At 46.4% G+C, this 24,724-nt stretch overlaps 1 protein-coding gene across 1 annotated transcript in view; it reads right to left on the reverse strand.

The window, feature by feature from the left end:
• TAPT1 (transmembrane anterior posterior transformation 1) overlaps positions 1–24,724 on the reverse strand; it is a 156,354-nt gene that overhangs the window by 126,603 nt on the left and 5,027 nt on the right. The window contains exons 2-3 of the mRNA XM_075333129.1: positions 18,281–19,054; positions 17,765–18,091 (exon numbers count right to left, since the gene is read on the reverse strand). Coding sequence (XP_075189244.1) covers positions 17,765–18,091; positions 18,281–19,054 — 1,101 coding nt within the window. The remainder of the gene's footprint in view (positions 1–17,764; positions 18,092–18,280; positions 19,055–24,724) is intronic.

Here is a 24,724-nt window from a genome sequence, read left to right on the forward strand (position 1 = left end):
GAGATACAGTGCAATCTACACAGCGCTTTAGGGATTAGGGACTGCTGGTTATTTCAGCCCTTTTCAGGGCTGATTTACAGGCATTCATAGCCATAGCTGCTAAGCATGTCCGTGCAAATGCGGTGTAGGGATTTAGATAACAGCGTCTGGCTACCTCAGCTCAGGCAATTCCTTACTGCATTTTTTCATTAGCAGGGATAGAAAGTGAGGCTTCCTTTGCTGTCCTGCTCCCCAGAGCACCCGTGCATTCTACCCACATGCACATTTTTGCCACGCTATTTTATTTGCCCAAGGAGCTGACACTTTTTGTGCCATCCTAAAAGTGTCTGGAATACTACCTTAGTGTTCCTTTGCTGTCTTGCTACCTACAGCACCCGTGCATTATACCCACCTGCCCATTTTTGCCATGCTATTTTATTTGCCCTAAGAGCTGACACTTTTTGTGACATCCTAAAAGTGTCTGAGATAGTACCTTAGAGCGGCTTTGCACACTACGACATCGCAGGTGCGATGTCGGTGGGGTCAAATTGAAAGTGACGCACATCCGGCATCGCATGCGACATCGTAGTGTGTAAAGCCTAGATGATACGATTAACGAGCGCAAAATCGTCGTAATCGTATCATCGGTGCAGCGTCGGCGTAATCCATAATTACACTGACGCGACGGTCCGATGTTGTTCCTCGTTCCTGCGGCAGCACACATCACTGTGTGTGAAGCCGCAGGAGCGAGGAACATCTCCTACCGGCGTCACCGCGGCTTCCGTAGGATATGCGGAAGGAAGGAGGTGGGCAGGATGTTCACATCCTGCTCATCTCCGCCCCTCCGCCGCTATTGGCCGCCTGCCGTGTGACGTCGCTATGACGCCGCACGACCCGCCCCCTTAGGAAGGAGGCGGGTCGCCGGCCAGAGCGACGGTCGCAGGGCAGGTGAGTGCGCGTGAAGCTGGCGTAGCGATAATTTTTGCTACGCCAGCTATCACACGATATCGTACCTGCGACGGGGGCGGGGACTATCGCGTGCGACATCGCAGCATCGGCTTGCGATGTCGCAACGTGCAAAGCCCGCCTTAGTGTTCCTTTGCTGTCCTGCTACCCACAGCACCCGTGCATTATACCCACCTGCCCATTTTTGCCATGCTATTTTATTTGACCAAAGAGCTGACACTTTTTGTGCCATCCTAAAAGTGTCTGGAATACTACGTTAGTGTCCCTTTGCTGTCCTGCTACCCACAGCACCCGGGCATTCTACCCAACTGCCCATTTTTCCCACACAATTCTATTTGCAAACTGTGCTGCCACTGTTAGGGGCATATTAAAATTGTCTGGGATAGTCAGTGTTGGTTCTTCAGCTGTCAATAAAGCTAGACCACCGCTGCAATCTACAGCACCTCTCCATTTTTGCTACCACATTTTAAGTGTCCAATCTTTTCGTTAACAAAATGAGTGGCAAAAGGACAGATGCTGGTGGAAAGGGGAACAGGCGTGTTGGAAAAGGAAAAAAAGTTTGTGTCCGTGGGGTAGGTGGGAAAGCTACATTAACATCTGCTGAAGAAATGCCATCTTCCAGCAAAAGTAAGATGTCTACTACTTTCCGTGGACAATCCGATGTGCTTCCTTTTTTACGGAACCGAACAACTGTAACAAAGGTAGATGATGCACAAAAAAAAACAAGCTTGAATGGATCTCAAGTGCTCCAACAAGTGGCCTCTCCTCCACCTCAACTTCAACATCCAAAAAACAACAGTCCTCTGAGTTGTCATCCCAATCGCACTTGCTTTCTCCCAGCTCTCAAGTCTCCACCCGCCCTGAAGAGTATGGTGTAACAGAGGTGGCTGAGTCTGCAGAGCTGTTCAGTCACACTATAGCCTCTGGGAATCAGAGGTCTGTTGCCAAGCTACAGTGAGTACAGACCAGGAAATGGTCTGCAGTGATGCCCAGAAGCTTTGTGAGTCTGATTCAGGCCTTGATGACCAAGTTTCTGAGCATAATGTAGACCCTCATTCCCAAACTGTAACACCTGTTGGTAGAGACAATGAGGAACATACTGATGACGATGAGACGCAGATACCAGATTGGGATGACAACTTAACTTGATAATGAAGTTCTAGATCCCACTTACTGTCAACCCACAGTCAGGCACTCGAGGAGGACACCAGAGGCGGTGGAGGAGGATGCAACTGATGACGAAGTTACCTTGCGCCTTCCTGGACAGAGTCGGAGAACTGGAAGCACGTCAACAACTGCATCCTCAGCCACAACTCTGCCTCTGAGCACAAGTCGGGGTGGCTCTGCAGGTCGCATGGCCTCTAAGCCTTGCCTAGCCGGGTCCTTTTTTGACCTTGCAAAGGATCTCCCAAATCATGTGATCTGTAAAATTTGTCACCAATCTATAAGTAAAGGCCAAAACCTCACCAGTTTGACAACTTCTTCCATGAATCGTCACATGAATAACAAGCATAAGTCCCAGTGGGAAGCTCGCCGTGCTGCAATGCGGCCTAGCGGAGCGAGCCAACCACCGCCTGCCCCTTCAAATTCCTCCGCGCGCCCTTCATCTTCTATGACTGTGGGGACAGCTGTCACACATGTTTTTCCACGCAGATCTTCCACCTCTTTAACCGCAACAGCCAGTTTGCTTGGCAGGTTGTCAGTTGGTTTGGAAGGGGAAACAAGTGCTGGTGTAGAGCTCTCTCAGACATCGAGAGCATCAACTTTGGATGAAGGCAACATCATGTCTCCGCCTGCACTTTCCTCACAGATCTGCAGTTTTCCAGGGACACCCTACTCACCACCGTCTCCACACAGCAGCCAGATCTCGGTCCCTCAGATGTGGACAAATAAAAGGCCATTTCTTCCGAGCCATGACAAAGCTAAGAGGTTGACTTTCACCCTCTGTAAGCTCTTGGCTACCGAAATGCTGCCTTTCCACCTGGTGGACACAGAGGATTTTCAAGACCTTATATCAGTCGCAGTGCCACAGTGCCAGATGCCCAGTCGCCACTACTTCTCCAAGAAAGGTATGCCTGCGCTACACCAGCATGTCGCACACAACATCGCCGCTTCCTTGAGAAACTCTGTGTGTGACAGGGTGCATTTCCCCACCGATACTTGGACCAGTAAGCATGGACATGGGCGTTACATGTCGCTGACTGGGCACTGGGTAACTATGGTGAGAGATGGTGAGGGGTCTGCTGAACAAGTCTTGCCGTCCCCACGACTTGTGCGTCAATCCTCTGTATGTCGAAGTTCCTCCACTGCTTCTGCCTCCTCAACCTCATCTGGGTCCTCCACCTCCGCCCAAAGCCTGTGTGGTCAGGCCACCCGCGTTGTAACTGTGCAGAAGGAATCCCACACACCTCCTTACTATGCTGGCAGTAGAGCTCAACGGCATCAGGCGGTCTTTACGTTGAAATGTCTGGGAAATAAGAGTCACACAGCTGAGGAGTTGTGGTCAGCTCTGCACTCGGAGTTTCGTAAATGGTTGTCTCCACTCAACCTGCAGCCAGGTAAGGCCGTGTGCGACAATGCTGCAAACCTGGGTGCGGCCCCTCGCCGGGGCAAGGTGACACACGTGCCTTGTATGGCTCACATTTTGAACCTTGTTGTCCAGCAATTTTTCACCCACTATCCCGACTTAGATGGGCTTCTGCACAGGGCACGGTCACTCTCTGCTCACTTCCGCCGTTCAACCGCCGCAGCTGACCGACTTGCATCGCTGCAGAGGTCTTTCGGCCTGCTGGTTCATCGCCTGAAATGCGATGTGACGACACGCTGGAATTCGACTCTCCACATGTTACAGCGACTGTGGCAGCACCGCCGAGCCCTGGTGCAATACGTTATGACGTATAGCCTGGGCCAACGAGATGCAGAGGTGGGGCAGATCACGCTGATGGAGTGGTCTCAGATCAAGGACCTATGCACCCTTCTGCACAGCTTCGACATGGCGACGAATATGTTTAGCGCTGACAATGCCATTATTAGCATGACAACGGAAGGGTTAACAAGATCTACAAGGACCAGACGTTCATCATCACCAAGGCGGCAGGCATGGGACAGTGGGGGAGAGGGATTAACAAGGGCGCATGGTAGCAGCCAAACTGTTTAGGAAGGGGCAGGAGCCCATGAAGAAATGGAGGACAAACTGTCGATGGGCATGGAAGACTCAGCTGATGAGGGAGACCTTGGTCAAATTTCGGTTGTTCGAGGTTGGGAGGATATGTCAGAGGAAGGCAGCATGGTTATCACCTCGCCGCCACCAACACAGCAAGGACTTGGTCCGCAGGGATGCGCAAGACACATGAGTGCCTTCTTGCTGCACTACCTTCAACATGACCCTCGGATTGTCCGAATTAGAAGTAATAATGACTACTGGCTTGCCACACTCTTAGATCCCCGGTACAAGTCCAAGTTTTGCAAAATAATTCCAGCCATAGAAAGGGACGCACGTATGCAGGAGTATCAGCAGAAGCTGTTACTCGATCTTAGCTCGGCTTTTCCACCAAACAACCATGCAGGTGCAGGGAGTGAATCTCCCAGTTGTAACTTGACAAACAGGGGACTGTCTCGTCATCAACAGTCAAACCGTACCAGCAGCACCGTATCTGGTGGTAACAGCAGTTTTATTGAATCGTTTCATAATTTTTTAGACCCTCCTTTGCAAGGCCACCAGAGACAAGAAGTCTGACACATAGTCAACGGCTGGAGAGGATGATACAGGAGTATCTCCAAATGAACATCGATGCCATGACTTTGCAAATGGAGCCTTGCTCATTTTGGGCTTCAAATCTTGAAAAATGGCCAGAGCTCTCCACTTACGCCTTGGAGATCTTGTCATGTCCCGCGGCCAGCGATGTCTCTGAATGTGTCTTCAGTGCTGCTGGGTGTGTGCTGACAGATAAGCGCACGCGTCTGTCCAGTGACAATGTGGACAGACTAACGTTCATCAAGATGAACAAGTCATGGATCAGCAAGGACTTTGCTACCCCGGTGTCATCCTGGGGAGAGTAAAGGCTTGTGGATTTGGATTGTGCTTGATGCAAGTCAACATGTGAAGTTTACAACTAGGGCACAAGTGATGCCACTGAAGTGGTGTGTGTGGGGCCTAATTTTTGGAAAAAAGGGAGACTCCGCTTGGAGTCCCCTTGCTGTGTTTTTAAAAATGATCCAAGATGAACAAGTCATAGTTCAGCAAGGACTTTGCTACCTACCCAGGTGTCATCCTGAAGACAGTTAAGGCTGGCGTATTTTTGAATGTGCTTGATGCAAATCAACAGGTCAAGTTTGCAACTGGGGCACAAGTGATGCCACTGAAGGGGTGTGTGTGGCCCAATTTTTGGAAAAAAGGGAGACTCTGCTTAGAGTCCCTTTGCTGTGTTTTACATGATTTTAGAAGGGCGTGCCATGCCTATATCTGTGTCTCCTCCTCTTTTTCCTCGTCCAGCTGTTTCGTTTTCGCATGAGTATATGTCCTTGTCACTTTCCCATGTGTTTGTGGTATGTTGTGAGTTGTTTGTCACCTTTTGGACACCTTTGAAGGTGTTTTCTATGTGTTTTTAGGTGTTTGCCTCCCATTGTTTTCAATGGGGTTCGAGAGATTCGTCAAACGGTTCGTCGAACGGCACCTCGAACGGAGCCTTCAGAGGCTCGCTCATCTCTAGTAACCGCAGTCCTCCATGCTGAAACATCAGTGTCTCACAGACACATAGTAGTAGAATGATTAGAAATAGAGTGTTCTGCTCCTCCTCGCATTGTTCCTTTCAATTGTATTGGCATCTGTGATGGTGATGCCGATATAAATGAAAGTACGATCGTCGGCAGGAGGTCCACGGGGCCACAGTGACTCACGGGCCCAATCTAGACAGCTCACTAGTGAATCATCTAGAATAGAGTGGCAAAAATGAGGTGCTCAAAATATCCACTCTGATCTAGACGGCTCACTGCTGAATCACCTAAAACAGAGTGGCTAAAATGAGGTCCTCAAAAAATCCACTCTGATATAGACGGCTCACTACTGAAGCAGCTAGAACGGAGTGGCTAAAATGAGGTCCTCAAAAAATCCACTACGACACAATGTGGATATTATGAGGACTTTCAGCTGCGCTCTGTTACGGTTTTTGCTTTGAGGCTCCTCCCACTCTTCGAAAAAATCCATTGCAGTCACCTCAGTACCAAATGTACCTAATGTAGTGGCTAAAATGAGGTCCTCAAAAAATCCACTCTGATATAGACGGCTCACTACTGAAGCAGCTAGAACGGAGTGGCTTTTTTGAGGTCCTCAAAAAATCCACTACGACACAATGTGGATATTATGAGGACTTTCAGCTGCGCACTGTTACGCTTTTTGCTTTGAGGCTCCTCCCACTCTTCGAAAAAATACATTGCAGTCACCTCAGTACCAAAGGTACATAATGTAGTGGCTAAAATGAGGTCCTCAAAAAATCCACTCTGATATAGACGGCTCACTACTGACGCAGCTAGAACGGAGTGGCTAAAATGAGGTCCTCAAAAAATCCACTCTGATATAGACGGCTCACTACTGAAGCAGCTAGAACGGAGTGGCTTTTTTGAGGTCCTCAAAAAATCCACTACGACACAATGTGGATATTATGAGGACTTTCAGCTGCGCACTGTTACACTTTTTGCTTTGAGGCTCCTCCCACTCTTCGAAAAAATCCATTGCAGTCAACTCAGTACCAAATGTACATAATGTAGTGGCTAAAATGAGGTCCTCAAAAAATCCACTCTGATATAGACGGCTCACTACTGAAGCAGCTAGAACGGAGTGGCTTTTTTGAGGTCCTCAAAAAATCCACTACGACACAATGTGGATATTATGAGGACTTTCAGCTGCGCACTGTTACGCTTTTTGCTTTGAGGCTCCTCCCACTCTTCGAAAAAATCCATTGCAGTCACCTCAGTACCAAATGTACATAATGTAGTGGCTAAAATGAGGTCCTCAAAAAATCCACTCTGATATAGACGGCTCACTACTGAAGCAGCTAGAACGGAGTGGCTTTTTTGAGGTCCTCAAAAAATCCACTACGACACAATGTGGATATTATGAGGACTTTCAGCTGCGCTCTGTTACGCTTTTTGCTTTGAGGCTCCTCCCACTCTTCGAAAAAATCCATTGCAGTCACCTCAGTACCAAATGTACATAATGTAGTGGCTAAAATGAGGTCCTCAAAAAATCCACTCTGATATAGACGGCTCACTACTGAAGCAGCTAGAACGGAGTGGCTTTTTTGAGGTCCTCAAAAAATCCACTACGACACAATGTGGATATTATGAGGACTTTCAGCTGCGCTCTGTTACGGTTTTTGCTTTGAGGCTCCTCCCACTCTTCGAAAAAATCCATTGCAGTCACCTCAGTACCAAATATACATAATGTAGTGGCTAAAATGAGGTCCTCAAAAAATCCACTCTGATATAGACGGCTCACTACTGAAGCAGCTAGAACGGAGTGGCTTTTTTGAGGTCCTCAAAAAATCCACTACGACACAATGTGGATATTATGAGGACTTTCAGCTGCGCACTGTTACGCTTTTTGCTTTGAGGCTCCTCCCACTCTTCGAAAAAATCCATTGCAGTCAACTCAGTACCAAATGTACATAATGTAGTGGCTAAAATGAGGTCCTCAAAAAATCCACTCTGATATAGACGGCTCACTACTGAAGCAGCTAGAACGGAGTGGCTTTTTTGAGGTCCTCAAAAAATCCACTACGACACAATGTGGATATTATGAGGACTTTCAGCTGCGCTCTGTTACGCTTTTTGCTATGAGGCTCCTCCCACTCTTCGAAAAAATCCATTGCAGTCACCTCAGTAAATGTACATAATGTAGTGGCTAAAATGAGGTCCTCAAAAAATCCACTCTGATATAGACGGCTCACTACTGAAGCAGCTAGAACGGAGTGGCTTTTTTGAGGTCCTCAAAAAATCCACTACGACACAATGTGGATATTATGAGGACTTTCAGCTGCGCACTGTTACGGTTTTTGCTTTGAGGCTCCTCCCACTCTTCGAAAAAATCCATTGCAGTCACCTCAGTACCAAATGTACATAATGTAGTGGCTAAAATGAGGTCCTCAAAAAATCCACTCTGATATAGACGGCTCACTACTGAAGCAGCTAGAACGGAGTGGCTAAAATGAGGTCCTCAAAAAATCCACTACGACACAATGTGGATATTATGAGGACTTTCAGCTGCGCACTGTTACGCTTTTTGCTTTGAGGCTCCTCCCACTCTTCGAAAAAATCCATTGCAGTCACCTCAGTACCAAATGTACATAATGTAGTGGCTAAAATGAGGTCCTCAAAAAATCCACTCTGATATAGACGGCTCACTACTGAAGCAGCTAGAACGGAGTGGCTTTTTTGAGGTCCTCAAAAAATCCACTACGACACAATGTGGATATTATGAGGACTTTCAGCTGCGCACTGTTACGTTTTTTGCTTTGAGGCTCCTCCCACTCTTCGAAAAAATCCATTGCAGTCACCTCAGTACCAAATGTACATAATGTAGTGGCTAAAATGAGGTCCTCAAAAAATCCACTCTGATATAGACGGCTCACTACTGAAGCAGCTAGAACGGAGTGGCTAAAATGAGGTCCTCAAAAAATCCACTACGACACAATGTGGATATTATGAGGACTTTCAGCTGCGCTCTGTTACGCTTTTTGCTTTGAGGCTCCTCCCACTCTTCGAAAAAATCCATTGCAGTCACCTCAGTACCAAATGTACATAATGTAGTGGCTAAAATGAGGTCCTCAAAAAATCCACTCTGATATAGACGGCTCACTACTGAAGCAGCTAGAACGGAGTGGCTAAAATGAGGTCCTCAAAAAATCCACTACGACACAATGTGGATATTATGAGGACTTTCAGCTGCGCACTGTTACGCTTTTTGCTTTGAGGCTCCTCCCACTCTTCGAAAAAATCCATTGCAGTCACCTCAGTACCAAATGTACATAATGTAGTGGCTAAAATGAGGTCCTCAAAAAATCCACTCTGATATAGACGGCTCACTACTGAAGCAGCTAGAACGGAGTGGCTTTTTTGAGGTCCTCAAAAAATCCACTACGACACAATGTGGATATTATGAGGACTTTCAGCTGCGCACTGTTACGGTTTTTGCTTTGAGGCTCCTCCCACTCTTCGAAAAAATCCATTGCAGTCACCTCAGTACCAAATGTACATAATGTAGTGGCTAAAATGAGGTCCTCAAAAAATCCACTCTGATATAGACGGCTCACTACTGAAGCAGCTAGAACGGAGTGGCTAAAATGAGGTCCTCAAAAAATCCACTACGACACAATGTGGATATTATGAGGACTTTCAGCTGCGCACTGTTACGCTTTTTGCTTTGAGGCTCCTCCCACTCTTCGAAAAAATCCATTGCAGTCACCTCAGTACCAAATGTACATAATGTAGTGGCTAAAATGAGGTCTTCAAAAAATCCACTCTGATATAGACGGCTCACTACTGAAGCAGCTAGAACGGAGTGGCTAAAATGAGGTCCTCAAAAAATCCACTACGACACAATGTGGATATTATGAGGACTTTCAGCTGCGCTCTGTTACGCTTTTTGCTTTGAGGCTCCTCCCACTCTTCGAAAAAATCCATTGCAGTCACCTCAGTACCAAATGTACATAATGTAGTGGCTAAAATGAGGTCCTCAAAAAATCCACTCTGATATAGACGGCTCACTACTGAAGCAGCTAGAACGGAGTGGCTAAAATGAGGTCCTCAAAAAATCCACTACGACACAATGTGGATATTATGAGGACTTTCAGCTGCGCTCTGTTACGCTTTTTGCTTTGAGGCTCCTCCCACTCTTCGAAAAAATCCATTGCAGTCACCTCAGTACCAAATGTACATAATGTAGTGGCTAAAATGAGGTCCTCAAAAAATCCACTCTGATATAGACGGCTCACTACTGAAGCAGGTAGAACGGAGTGGCTAAAATGAGGTCCTCAAAAAATCCACTACGACACAATGTGGATATTATGAGGACTTTCAGCTGCGCACTGTTACGCTTTTTGCTTTGAGGCTCCTCCCACTCTTCGAAAAAATCCATTGCAGTCACCTCAGTACCAAATGTACATAATGTAGTGGCTAAAATGAGGTCCTCAAAAAATCCACTCTGATATAGACGGCTCACTACTGAAGCAGCTAGAACGGAGTGGCTTTTTTGAGGTCCTCAAAAAATCCACTACGACACAATGTGGATATTATGAGGACTTTCAGCTGCGCACTGTTACGCTTTTTGCTTTGAGGCTCCTCCCACTCTTCGAAAAAATACATTGCAGTCACCTCAGTACCAAAGGTACATAATGTAGTGGCTAAAATGAGGTCCTCAAAAAATCCACTCTGATATAGACGGCTCACTACTGACGCAGCTAGAACGGAGTGGCTAAAATGAGGTCCTCAAAAAATCCACTCTGATATAGACGGCTCACTACTGAAGCAGCTAGAACGGAGTGGCTTTTTTGAGGTCCTCAAAAAATCCACTACGACACAATGTGGATATTATGAGGACTTTCAGCTGCGCTCTGTTACGCTTTTTGCTTTGAGGCTCCTCCCACTCTTCGAAAAAATCCATTGCAGTCACCTCAGTACCAAATGTACATAATGTAGTGGCTAAAATGAGGTCCTCAAAAAATCCACTCTGATATAGACGGCTCACTACTGAAGCAGGTAGAACGGAGTGGCTAAAATGAGGTCCTCAAAAAATCCACTACGACACAATGTGGATATTATGAGGACTTTCAGCTGCGCACTGTTACGCTTTTTGCTTTGAGGCTCCTCCCACTCTTCGAAAAAATCCATTGCAGTCACCTCAGTACCAAATGTACATAATGTAGTGGCTAAAATGAGGTCCTCAAAAAATCCACTCTGATATAGACGGCTCACTACTGAAGCAGCTAGAACGGAGTGGCTTTTTTGAGGTCCTCAAAAAATCCACTACGACACAATGTGGATATTATGAGGACTTTCAGCTGCGCTCTGTTACGCTTTTTGCTTTGAGGCTCCTCCCACTCTTCGAAAAAATCCATTGCAGTCACCTCAGTACCAAATGTACATAATGTAGTGGCTAAAATGAGGTCCTCAAAAAATCCACTCTGATATAGACGGCTCACTACTGAAGCAGCTAGAACGGAGTGGCTAAAATGAGGTCCTCAAAAAATCCACTACGACACAATGTGGATATTATGAGGACTTTCAGCTGCGCACTGTTACGCTTTTTGCTTTGAGGCTCCTCCCACTCTTCGAAAAAATCCATTGCAGTCACCTCAGTACCAAATATACATAATGTAGTGGCTAAAATGAGGTCCTCAAAAAATCCACTCTGATATAGACGGCTCACTACTGAAGCAGCTAGAACGGAGTGGCTTTTTTGAGGTCCTCAAAAAATCCACTACGACACAATGTGGATATTATGAGGACTTTCAGCTGCGCACTGTTACGTTTTTTGCTTTGAGGCTCCTCCCACTCTTCGAAAAAATCCATTGCAGTCACCTCAGTACCAAATGTACATAATGTAGTGGCTAAAATGAGGTCCTCAAAAAATCCACTCTGATATAGACGGCTCACTACTGAAGCAGGTAGAACGGAGTGGCTAAAATGAGGTCCTCAAAAAATCCACTACGACACAATGTGGATATTATGAGGACTTTCAGCTGCGCTCTGTTACGCTTTTTGCTTTGAGGCTCCTCCCACTCTTCGAAAAAATCCATTGCAGTCACCTCAGTACCAAATGTACATAATGTAGTGGCTAAAATGAGGTCCTCAAAAAATCCACTCTGATATAGACGGCTCACTACTGAAGCAGGTAGAACGGAGTGGCTAAAATGAGGTCCTCAAAAAATCCACTACGACACAATGTGGATATTATGAGGACTTTCAGCTGCGCACTGTTACGCTTTTTGCTTTGAGGCTCCTCCCACTCTTCGAAAAAATCCATTGCAGTCACCTCAGTACCAAATGTACATAATGTAGTGGCTAAAATGAGGTCTTCAAAAAATCCACTCTGATATAGACGGCTCACTACTGAAGCAGCTAGAACGGAGTGGCTTTTTTGAGGTCCTCAAAAAATCCACTACGACACAATGTGGATATTATGAGGACTTTCAGCTGCGCTCTGTTACGCTTTTTGCTTTGAGGCTCCTCCCACTCTTCGAAAAAATCCATTGCAGTCACCTCAGTACCAAATGTACATAATGTAGTGGCTAAAATGAGGTCCTCAAAAAATCCACTCTGATATAGACGGCTCACTACTGAAGCAGGTAGAACGGAGTGGCTAAAATGAGGTCCTCAAAAAATCCACTACGACACAATGTGGATATTATGAGGACTTTCAGCTGCGCACTGTTACGGTTTTTGCTTTGAGGCTCCTCCCACTCTTCGAAAAAATCCATTGCAGTCACCTCAGTACCAAATGTACATAATGTAGTGGCTAAAATGAGGTCCTCAAAAAATCCACTCTGATATAGACGGCTCACTACTGAAGCAGCTAGAACGGAGTGGCTAAAATGAGGTCCTCAAAAAATCCACTACGACACAATGTGGATATTATGAGGACTTTCAGCTGCGCACTGTTACGCTTTTTGCTTTGAGGCTCCTCCCACTCTTCGAAAAAATCCATTGCAGTCACCTCAGTACCAAATGTACATAATGTAGTGGCTAAAATGAGGTCTTCAAAAAATCCACTCTGATATAGACGGCTCACTACTGAAGCAGCTAGAACGGAGTGGCTTTTTTGAGGTCCTCAAAAAATCCACTACGACACAATGTGGATATTATGAGGACTTTCAGCTGCGCTCTGTTACGCTTTTTGCTTTGAGGCTCCTCCCACTCTTCGAAAAAATCCATTGCAGTCACCTCAGTACCAAATGTACATAATGTAGTGGCTAAAATGAGGTCCTCAAAAAATCCACTCTGATATAGACGGCTCACTACTGAAGCAGCTAGAACGGAGTGGCTAAAATGAGGTCCTCAAAAAATCCACTACGACACAATGTGGATATTATGAGGACTTTCAGCTGCGCTCTGTTACGCTTTTTGCTTTGAGGCTCCTCCCACTCTTCGAAAAAATCCATTGCAGTCACCTCAGTACCAAATGTACATAATGTAGTGGCTAAAATGAGGTCCTCAAAAAATCCACTCTGATATAGACGGCTCACTACTGAAGCAGGTAGAACGGAGTGGCTAAAATGAGGTCCTCAAAAAATCCACTACGACACAATGTGGATATTATGAGGACTTTCAGCTGCGCTCTGTTACGCTTTTTGCTTTGAGGCTCCTCCCACACTTCGAAAAAATCCATTGCAGTCACCTCAGTACCAAATGTACATAATGTAGTGGCTAAAATGAGGTCCTCAAAAAATCCACTCTGATATAGACGGCTCACTACTGAAGCAGCTAGAACGGAGTGGCTAAAATGAGGTCCTCAAAAAATCCACTACGACACAATGTGGATATTATGAGGACTTTCAGCTGCGCACTGTTACGCTTTTTGCTTTGAGGCTCCTCCCACTCTTCGAAAAAATCCATTGCAGTCACCTCAGTACCAAATGTACATAATGTAGTGGCTAAAATGAGGTCCTCAAAAAATCCACTCTGATATAGACGGCTCACTACTGAAGCAGGTAGAACGGAGTGGCTAAAATGAGGTCCTCAAAAAATCCACTACGACACAATGTGGATATTATGAGGACTTTCAGCTGCGCACTGTTACGCTTTTTGCTTTGAGGCTCCTCCCACTCTTCGAAAAAATCCATTGCAGTCACCTCAGTACCAAATGTACATAATGTAGTGGCTAAAATGAGGTCCTCAAAAAATCCACTCTGATATAGACAGCTCACTACTGAAGCAGCTAGAACGGAGTGGCTTTTTTGAGGTCCTCAAAAAATCCACTACGACACAATGTGGATATTATGAGGACTTTCAGCTGCGCTCTGTTACGCTTTTTGCTTTGAGGCTCCTCCCACTCTTCGAAAAAATCCATTGCAGTCACCTCAGTACCAAATGTACATAATGTAGTGGCTAAAATGAGGTCCTCAAAAAATCCACTCTGATATAGACGGCTCACTACTGAAGCAGCTAGAACGGAGTGGCTAAAATGAGGTCCTCAAAAAATCCACTACGACACAATGTGGATATTATGAGGACTTTCAGCTGCGCTCTGTTACGGTTTTTGCTTTGAGGCTCCTCCCACTCTTCGAAAAAATCCATTGCAGTCACCTCAGTACCAAATGTACATAATGTAGTGGCTAAAATGAGGTCCTCAAAAAATCCACTACGACACAATGTGTGAAATTATAAGCACTTTATCGGTTGCGCTCTGTTACGTTTTTCGCCGTGAGGCTCCTCCCACTCTTCAAAAAACTGAATTTCAGTCACTTCAGTACCAAATGTACATAATGAAGGCTACAGAGAGATCCTCAAAAAATCCACTCTGATCCAATATGGTAAGTTATGAAGACTGTCAGCTGCGCGGTTCCGTTTTTCCTTGTGAGGCTCCGCCCACTCTTTCAATGTCAGTCAAGCGGCCACGACTTGTGGAAATACGGTAAAATTAAAATTCCAGCAAAACTGAACAATCAGCGCTGTGTGGAATTATTTATATTGTAAAAAATAATAATAAAATGTAAGTTATAATAATAATGAAAATAAAAATGTGCCCTTTGGAAAAAAATAATAAATATAACAGTGTGAGCATCTAATAAATAAAACCATGAAATCATTCCAATTATAAATCTGATTCCAGCCCCTGCTGTAGAAACTGAACTGTGCTGTATGGAGAAAAGATCACAGAGATCATCAAAAAATCAACTCTGATCTAGCCACCTCACTGGTGAAGCAGCTAGAACGGAGTGGATAAAATGAGGTGACCAAAAACATGTGACTACAGCGAGGCCTCAAGAAATCAACTCTGATCTAGACACTTCAGCAGTGAACCGGCTAAATCAGAGTGGAAAAAATGAGGACCACAAAAAACCCACTCTGATCTAGACACTTCAGTAGTGAGCCGGCTAAATCAGAGTGGAAAAAATGAGGCCTCAAAAAATCAACTCCGATATAGCCGGCTCACTACTGAAGCAGCTAGATCAGAGTTGATTTTTTGAGGACCACAAAAAATCAACTCTGATCTAGACGCAACCGAGCTGCCAGGGAGAGTGATGACTGCGCTTACACTAGGGGGCGGGGTCTGGAGGCCGCCGGCGCCATGTTGGATGAGGGCGGTTTGCCCTCTGTGGACATTCAAATTTATTTGCTAGTTGCATTGGTGGTGTTTATTGCAGTCGAGTCCTAGCAGTTTGGTGAATAAACACCTTCTGAAGGATACCAAACAAAAATATTCCAGAAACTATCACAAGTGATTCGTAAATAGAAATTTTATTGGTTAAAAACCTACACACAATTAAAAACATGATAAGAACAAAAACAAAGGAGGGGAAGGTAGGGAAAAATACACATATATGATATCCAGGTGGCCAAATGATAGATATATTTATTTATTTTGAGGTCTGTGTCCAATAAGGAATTTGTGCTATGAAGGTAATAGTACAATGTAGTTTAAACTAGACAAATCAATCTAAAAAGATTTCTCTAAGATTATCCCAGAAAAACTTTATCTTTCTTCTACTGAAATTTTTGTGAAGATGGTGGTTGGTGAAATCTTTAGAATTCCCACACATAGACCCTATGATAATTTAACAACTGAACAGAGACGAGCCCTTGAAGACTTGAGGAAGATGAAGGGCATTATTTTTAAACCGGCGGACAAGGGGGGCAACATTGTGGTATGGCCAGTTGAGCTTTATGAGAGAGAGATTTTCAGACAATTGGGGGACCCCATATGCTATGAGAGACTCCCTAATGATCCAACTGTGTTATTTCAGCAGGACCTGAGTACCTTATTAGACCATGCTCATGTTAGGGGTTTTCTCCCTAAAAAAACTTGGGAAGGTCTAAAAACTAAAAATCCAACAGTACCAACACTATACATGCTACCGAAGGTACATAAAGATTTAAAAAATCCCCCCGGAAGACCTATTGTGTCTGGAAACGGGAGCCTCTCTGAACCAATATCTAAGCTACTGGACCATTTCCTGAAACCAATAGTCGCAGAGTTGCCCTCCTATGTCCGCGATTCCACCGAGGTACTCCAGAGATTGCAGGATATTCATATGGATTCTAATATGTATTTAGTAACATGCGATGTAGAATCGCTATATACTTGTATAGATCATTCTTTGGGCCTAGCGGCTCTGAGATTTTTTCTGTCAGGTCAGGATTTTGATACTAATAAGAAATAACGTTTGGAACTCCATTCTATGTCTGAACTGGGTGCAAAAACCTAAAAAAACATCACTATGGGGAGATAAGGTATGCACACCAGTGACTATGTAAGGGGAATACATGGAATAGCAGAAACTGCTGTGTGAATACTGACTTGAAAAATTCAATAGCTATATGTACGAATGAAATGTGGAAAAATGGAATCTGCATTACTGCCATGAATATATGAATAAAGAGAAATTTAGCTACTGAATTGATCAATGCAATAGAGCCCCAACACTACGCCAAAGTATTTCTCTATGTTGGGGTCCCTAGCTTGTGTGTGTCCTCTCATGCAGTTAAAAAACTAAAAAATATTGAGTTTTTCATGTCAGTATTCACACAGCAGTTTCTGCTATTACATGTATTCCCCTTACATAGTCACTGGTGTGCATACCTTATCTCCCCATAAGGATTTTGATACTGACATGGTGGAATTCCTTATGACACTTATGGAATTCGTTTTGTCCCATAACTATTTTGTCTTTAAAGACAGATTGTATTTACAAAAATGGGGTGTGGCGATGGGTGCGGCTTGCGCCCCATCCTACGCTAATCTGTTTTTGGGTTCATGGGAACATGAATTCGTACAGAATTGTGACACTTTCTGCACGTCTGTGATACTGTAAAGTAAATAAATAGTACATGTAAATTACATGGGTTATTTAGTTAACGCTAAGCATGAAAGCCATTCCACCGTGACAAGCCGGGATGGCCTAACCGGTCTCTAATATTAACACCTTACCAGGTGCCAAATGGCGTTAAAGGAGAGCAGGCCTGACTAATGGGTGTCTCAGTCCGGCCTGTGTCCTCCTCTGCCCTTATTCACACTGACACCATTTGACATGTAAGGGGATGGAAGACAGAAGATGCCAGTGAGTGAGAGGACTGATGAGCCAGCAACAGTGTCTCCTGGTGAGCCAGCAGCAGTACCTCCTCCTGGTGAGCCAGCAGCAATACCTCCTCCTGGTGAGCCAGCAGCAATACCTCCTCCTGGTGAGCCAGCAGAATACCTCCTCCTGGTGAGCCAGCCACAATACTTCCTCCTGGTGAGTCAGCAGCAATACCTCCTCCTGGTGAGCCAGCAGCAATACCTCCTCCTGGTGAGCCAGCAGAATACCTCCTCCTGGTGAGCCAGCAGCAATACCTCCTCCTGGTGAGCCAGCAGCAATACCTCCTCCTGGTGAGCCAGATGCAATACCTTCTCCTGGTGAGCCAGCAGGAATACCTCCTCCTGGTGAGCCAGATGCAATACCTTCTCCTGGTGAGCCAGCAGCAATACCTACTCCTCCTGGTGAGCCAGCAGCAATACCTTCTCCTGGTGAGCCAGCAGCAATACCTACTCCTCCTGGTGAGCCAGCAGCAATACCTCCTCCTGGTGAGCCAGCTGCAATACCTCCTCCTGGTGAGCCAGCTACAATACCTCCGTGTGAGCCAGCAGCAATACCTCCTCCGTGTTAGCCAGCAGCAATACCTCCTCCTGGTGAGCAAGTCGCAATAACTCCTCCTGGTGAGCCAGCAGCAATACCTCCTCCTGGTGAGCCAGCAGCAATACCTCCTCCTGGTGAGCCAGCAGCAATACCTCCTCCGTGTGAGCCAGCAGCAATACCTCCTCCTGGTGAGCCAGCAGCAATACCTCCTCCTGGTGAGCCAGCAGCAATACCTCCTCCTGGTGAGCCAGCAGCAATACCTCCTCCTGGTGAGCCAGATGCAATACCTTCTCCTGGTGAGCCAGCAGGAATACCTCCTCCTGGTGAGCCAGATGCAATACCTTCTCCTGGTGAGCCAGCAGCAATACCTACTCCTCCTGGTGAGCCAGCAGCAATACCTTCTCCTGGTGAGCCAGCAGCAATACCTACTCCTCCTGGTGAGCCAGCAGCAATACCTCCTCCTGGTGAGCCAGCTGCAATACCTCCTCCTGGTGAGCCAGCTACAATACCTCCGTGTGAGCCAGCAGCAATACCTCCTCCGTGTTAGCCAGCAGCAATACCTCCTCCTGGTGAGCAAGTCGCAATAACTCCTCCTGGTGAGCCAGCAGCAATACCTCCTCCTGGTGAGCCAGCAGCAATACCTCCTCCTGGTGAGCCAGCAGCAATACCTCCTCCGTGTGAGCCAGCAGCAATACCTCCTCCTGGTGAGCCAGCAGCAATACCTCCTCCTGGTGAGCCAGCAGCAATACCTCCTCCTGGTGAGCCAGCAGCAATACCTCCTCCTGGTGAGCCAGCAGCAATAACTCCTCCTGGTGAGCCAGCAGCAATACCTCCTCCTGCTGAGCCAGCCACAATACCTCCTCCTGGTGAGCCAGCCGCAATACCTCTTTCTGGTAAGCCAGCAGCAATACCTCCTCCTGATGAGCCAGCAGCAATACCTCTTTCTGGAGAGCCAGCAGCAATACCTCCTCCTGGTGAGCCAGCAGCAATACCTCCTCCTGGTGAGCCAGCAGCAATACCTCCTCCTGGTGAGCCAGCCTCAATACCTCCTCCTGGTTTGCCAGCCGCAATACCTCCTCCTGGTGAGCCAGCCGCAATACCTCCTCCTGGTGAGCCAGTAGCAATGCCTCCTCCTGGTCAGCCAGCAGCAGTACCTCCTCCTGGTGAGTCAGCCGCAATGCCTCTTCCTGGTGAGCCAGTAGCAATACCTCCTCCTGGAGAGCCAGCAGCAATACCCCCTCCTGCAATGCATCCTCCCAGCTACTGGGGGAGATCTGCACAGCCTGGGAGGAAGGGAGAGATAAGGACTCAGAGCAAGGAGACTGTAGAGAGAAGTGGCTGTCTGTGTCTTGGTCAGAGTTGCATGCTTGGAGTGTTGGAGACAGCCTGCTGTGCAAGCAGACCTGAAGTGTGAGGGAGAGCCCATTGATTGCTGTGTGCTAAGCCAAGCCCTGAGGTGATCTGTCTCTGTGATTGCCGAGCCCTAAGAGAACATCTGCGGAGCCGAAAGTGGAGCAAATACCTCTTTGTACCGGAGACCTTCCTGGATAAATACGGTGGGACAGTAAGTCCTGAGCTCAGTCCTGGCCTATATCTTTTTGTTTTTGAGAACAAGTGTGCACACTGACACAGTAGTGGTTTTGGTGCCAAACCTGGTCTAATATATAATATGCCTCATTCACCGCTGCAGTACTGAATCCTACTGTTGGTGTATCTCTGCTAGCAAGTTTTTAATCCAAGGGTACTTTCCTGTGTTGCTTATACACTGTGTGCAGAATTATTAGGCAAATGAGTATTTTGATCACATGATACTTTTTATACATGTTGTCCTACTCCAAGCTGTATAGGCTTGAGAGCCAACTACCAATTAAGTAAATCAGGTGATATGCATCTCTGTAATGAGGAGGTGTGTGGTGTAATGACATCAACACCCTATATAAGGTGTGCTTAATTATTAGGCAACTTCCTTTCCTTTAGCAAAATGGTTCAAAGGAGAGATTTGACGGGCTCTAAAAAGTCCAAAATTGTGAGATGTCTTGCAGAGGGATGCAGCAGTCTCTTATGTCTCTTGTTCAAAGGTGGTCGTTTTCAGCTTTCCATACCTTGGCCATGTCCCTGAGTATGGCACACCTTGTGCTTTTTGATACTCCAGTAAGCAGCAGCTATGAAATATGGCCAAACTGGTGGCAATTGGCATCTTGGTAGCTTCACGCTTGATTTTCCTCAATTCATGGGCAGTTATTTTAGGACTTTTTTGCCTAACACGCTTCTTGCGACCCTGTTGGCTATTTGCCATGAAACGCTTGATTGTTCGATGATCACGCTTCAAAAGTTTGGCAATTTCAACACTGCTGCATTCCTCTGCAAGACATCTCACAATTTTGGACTTTTCAGAGCCCGTCAAATCTCTCTTCTGACCCATTTTGCCAAAGGAAAGGAAGTTGCCTAATAATTAAGCACACCTTATATAGGGTGTTGATGTAATTACACTACACCCCTCCTCATTACAGAAATGCACATCACCTTATTTACTTAATTGATAGTTGGCTCTAAAGCCTATACAGCTTGGAGTAGGACAACATGTATAAAAATGATCATGTGATCAAAATACTCATTTGCCTAATAATTCTGCAAACAGTGTATAGGGGCAGAATGAAGAAACATGGGGCAGGATGGAGAAACATACAGTTAGGTCCAGAAATATTTGGACAGTGACACAAGTTTTGTTATTTTAGCTGTTTACAAAAACATGTTCAGAAATACAATTATATATATAATATGGGCTGAAAGTGCACACTCCCAGCTGCAATATGAGAGTTTTCATATCAAAATCGGAGAAAGGGTTTAGGAATCATAGCTCTGTAATGCAGAGCCTCCTCTTTTTCAAGGGACCAAAAGTAATTGGACAAGGGACTCTAAGGGCTGCAATTAACTCTGAAGGCGTCTCCCTCGTTAACCTGTAATCAATGAAGTAGTTAAAAGGTCTTGGGTTGATTACAGGTGTGTGGTTTTGCATTTGGAAGCTGTTGCTGTGACCAGACAACATGCGGTCTAAGGAACTCTCAATTGAGGTGAAGCAGAATATCCTGAGGCTGAAAAAAAAGAAAAAATCCATCAGAGAGATAGCAGACATGCTTGGAGTAGCAAAATCAACAGTCGGGTACATTCTGAGAAAAAAGGAATTGACTGGTGAGCTTGGGAACTCAAAAAGGCCTGGGCATCCACGGATGACAACAGTGGTGGATGATCGCCGCATACTTTCTTTGGTGAAGAAGAACCCGTTCACAACATCAACTGAAGTCCAGAACACTCTCAGTGAAGTAGGTGTATCTGTCTCTAAGTCACCAGTAAAGAGAAGACTCCATGAAAGTAAATACAAAGGGTTCACATCTAGATGCAAACCATTCATTAATTCCAAAAATAGACAGGCCAGAGTTAAATTTGCTGAAAAACATCTCATGAAGCCAGCTCAGTTCTGGAAAAGTATTCTATGGACAGATGAGACAAAGATCAACCTGTACCAGAATGATGGGAAGAAAAAAGTTTGGAGAAGAAAGGGAACGGCACATGATCCAAGGCACACCACATCCTCTGTAAAACATGGTGGAGGCAACGTGATGGCATGGGCATGCATGGCTTTCAATGGCACTGGGTCACTTGTGTTTATTGATGACATAACAGCAGACAAGAGTAGCCGGATGAATTCTGAAGTGTACCGGGATATACTTTCAGCCCAGATTCAGCCAAATGCCGCAAAGTTGATCGGACGGCGCTTCATAGTACAGATGGACAATGACCCCAAGCATACAGCCAAAGCTACCCAGGAGTTCATGAGTGCAAAAAAGTGGAACATTCTGCAATGGCCAAGTCAATCACCAGATCTTAACCCAATTGAGCATGCATTTCACTTGCTCAAATCCAGACTTAAGACGGAAAGACCCACAAACAAGCAAGACCTGAAGGCTGCGGCTGTAAAGGCCTGGCAAAGCATTAAGAAGGAGGAAACCCAGTGTTTGGGGATGTCCATGGGTTCCAGACTTAAGGCAGTGATTGCCTCCAAAGGATTCGCAACAAAATATTGAAAATAAAAATATTTTGTTTGGGTTTGGTTTATTTGTCCAATTACTTTTGACCTCCTAAAATGTGGAGTGTTTGTAAAGAAATGTGACAATTCCTACAATTTCTATCAGATATTTTTGTTCAAACCTTCAAATTAAATGTTACAATCTGCACTTGAATTCTGTTGTAGAGGTTTCATTTCAAATCCAATGTGGTGGCATGCAGAGCCCAACTTGCGAAAATTGTGTCACTGTCCAAATATTTCTGGACCTAACTGTATGGGGCAGGATGCAACATATCGGGCAGGATGAAGAAACATGGTGGCAGGATGCAACATATGGGGCAGGATGAACAAACATGGTGGCAGGATGCAACATATGGGGCAGGATGAAGAAACATGGTGGCAGGATGCAACATATGGGGCAGGATGAAGAAACATGGGACAGAATGAAGAAACATGGGGCAGGATGTAGACATATGGGGCAGGATGGAGACAAGGGGTATGATGAAGAAACATATGGGGCAGGATAGAGACATGGGGCAGGATGAAAAAACATGGGGGCAGGATGGAGGCATGGGGTACGATGAAGAAACATACAAGGGCACAATGAAGAATCATATGGGGCAGAATTAATACATATGGGTCACGATGGAGATGTATTTGTCAAAGTGAGTACAACAGTATCCTCGGGCTGTGCACCGCACCACACTAACATGCTCACACCTCGCAACCACCGGGCTCCAGGACCATCACCCCCTACCCACGGAGGGGTCAACACCAGGCTGCGCAACACCGTCCTCGGGAGCCTAGTTAACGGCAGCGGTGGTGTCCACACTCACCACAACCCGTGGGTGGCGTCACGAACTTACATCCCTAAACACCACGGCCTCAGCCGTGAACCTCCCCCCACTGAAATCCCCTCACGTAGCGCCAGCCTCTCTTCAGAGAAATGTGACCCCCGGGTCCGAAGGCGCTCGATCCACCCACAAAACGAGCCCGGAACCGAACGGCTCGGCTGCGGCCAAGCGCGGGGCGGTACAGCAGGATGGAGACATGGGGCATGATGAAGAAGCATGGAGCAAGATGAAACATATGGGCACAGGATGAAGAAACATGGGGGCAGGATGGAGACATGGGGCAGGATGAAGAAACACATGGGTGCAGAATGAAGAAACGGGGCAGGATGGAGACATATAGGGCGGGATGATAAAACATGGAGGCAGGATGAGGAAATGTGACGCCCTGGCCTATCAGGTTGTCACAGGATATTGTGCAATCTGTCCTTCATTACAGTATCCACCCTCCTTGGTTACGGGTCCTGGTCCTTTGGTGTTGCTAACAGCTGAACCAATCAAAACAATAGAAACACTTTCTACAAAATTCTACACGTGATCCCTGAGAGCAAGTTAGCCACACGGGTGAGCGGGACCCGAAACGTTTCAGGCTTGAAGGTCCAAAGAAGAAAACACAGGTGCCAAGGAAAGGGTCACAGACTAACCGCAACACCAAGGGTACGGACCCAAGCGTGCTCCCTCCCAGCTACAGTGGTGCTCGGAACTCTGGTTTACAAGTTGTCGGTGTGATTATTTCTGGACTGAGTGAGTACACTGAAAGAACCCTTTTCCTACCCCAACGGCACCCTTACATCACCATCACGGGCTCCCGGGGCAAACACCCCCTACACCACGGAGGAGTTAAAACACCTTGCTGCCATACCATCGCCACCGGGCGTCCCCAACAGCAGCGGTGGTACTCTAATTTACCACGCACTGTGGGTGGCGTCACGAACTTTCCTAATCCCATGTATATACTTTCCCACTCCTTTTTAATTTGAGTGTCCGCGTGGACCCCCTGGGTCTGGAGACCCCTCGAGCCACTGCAGCTCCAGATCCGAGCGGCTCGGCTGCCGCTACGGGGGCGGTACAGAAACATGGTGGCAGGATGAAGGAATGTATGGGAGCAGGATTGAGATATAACGGGGCAGGATGAAGAAACAAATGGGGGTGTAAAAGCAGGGTCAAGATGCAGCACACAGAAGAGGAAGACGCAGTGGTGACACAACTCTATTTATTAATATACCAACAGGGTTGGGAAACTAAAGGCAGGGGAAGGTTATCACAAGGGAAAAATAATTCAGCTTCTGGTTACAGTAGAAATTAACAATAAAGGAGCTCATAAAGACTCAGTCTAAGGCCACCTTCACACGTCCGTGAAAATACACGCACGTGTGTTACGGGCCGTTTTTCGGGTCCGTGTCCCGTTTTTGTGTCCGTTTTTAAGGTCTGTGTGGCATCTACGTGAACTGTGTATGCTAGCCGTGTGTGCGTGTGTAATGTCCGTGTGTGCGTGTGAAACTTAACTGACGTGTGTGTGTGTTGTCCGTGTGAAATGTCCGTATGTGATGTAACATGTCATTGATGCATACCCACTGACAGCAGACAGAGTCGCACGCTGAGAATGAACTCAGGTGAACTTCACCCGACTTCATTGTCATCCTGCGGCTCTGTCTGTGTCGCGTACTGATTAGCGGTCAACCGTGAAGGACTCACCGGTGACCGCTAATCCCCTGAGTGACTGTAGTGAGCAGCGCGATTAGCGCTGCCGTCACTCAGGTTACCCGTGGCTAGCTGGATCCTCCACTTGTGACCGCAACTCACCTGTGACTTCATCGCTGTCACTCAGGCGACTTGCTGTCACAGTTGGAGGATCCAGCAGTGGCCGGGAATAACCTCAGTGACAGCTCAGATGATCGCGATACTCACCTCAGTTGCTGCGTAGAGGTGACAGGAGCGGTGGTGTCTTCTGCAGCTCCTGTCACCTTCATGTAGCAGAGCTGGAAGCGACGAGAGACCTCCGTGGATTACGCCGGACCTGGAGGGGTTTTTGGGGCTTA

This window comes from Anomaloglossus baeobatrachus, chromosome 1 (assembly GCF_048569485.1).
Source record: "Anomaloglossus baeobatrachus isolate aAnoBae1 chromosome 1, aAnoBae1.hap1, whole genome shotgun sequence".
NCBI lineage: Eukaryota > Metazoa > Chordata > Amphibia > Anura > Aromobatidae > Anomaloglossus > Anomaloglossus baeobatrachus.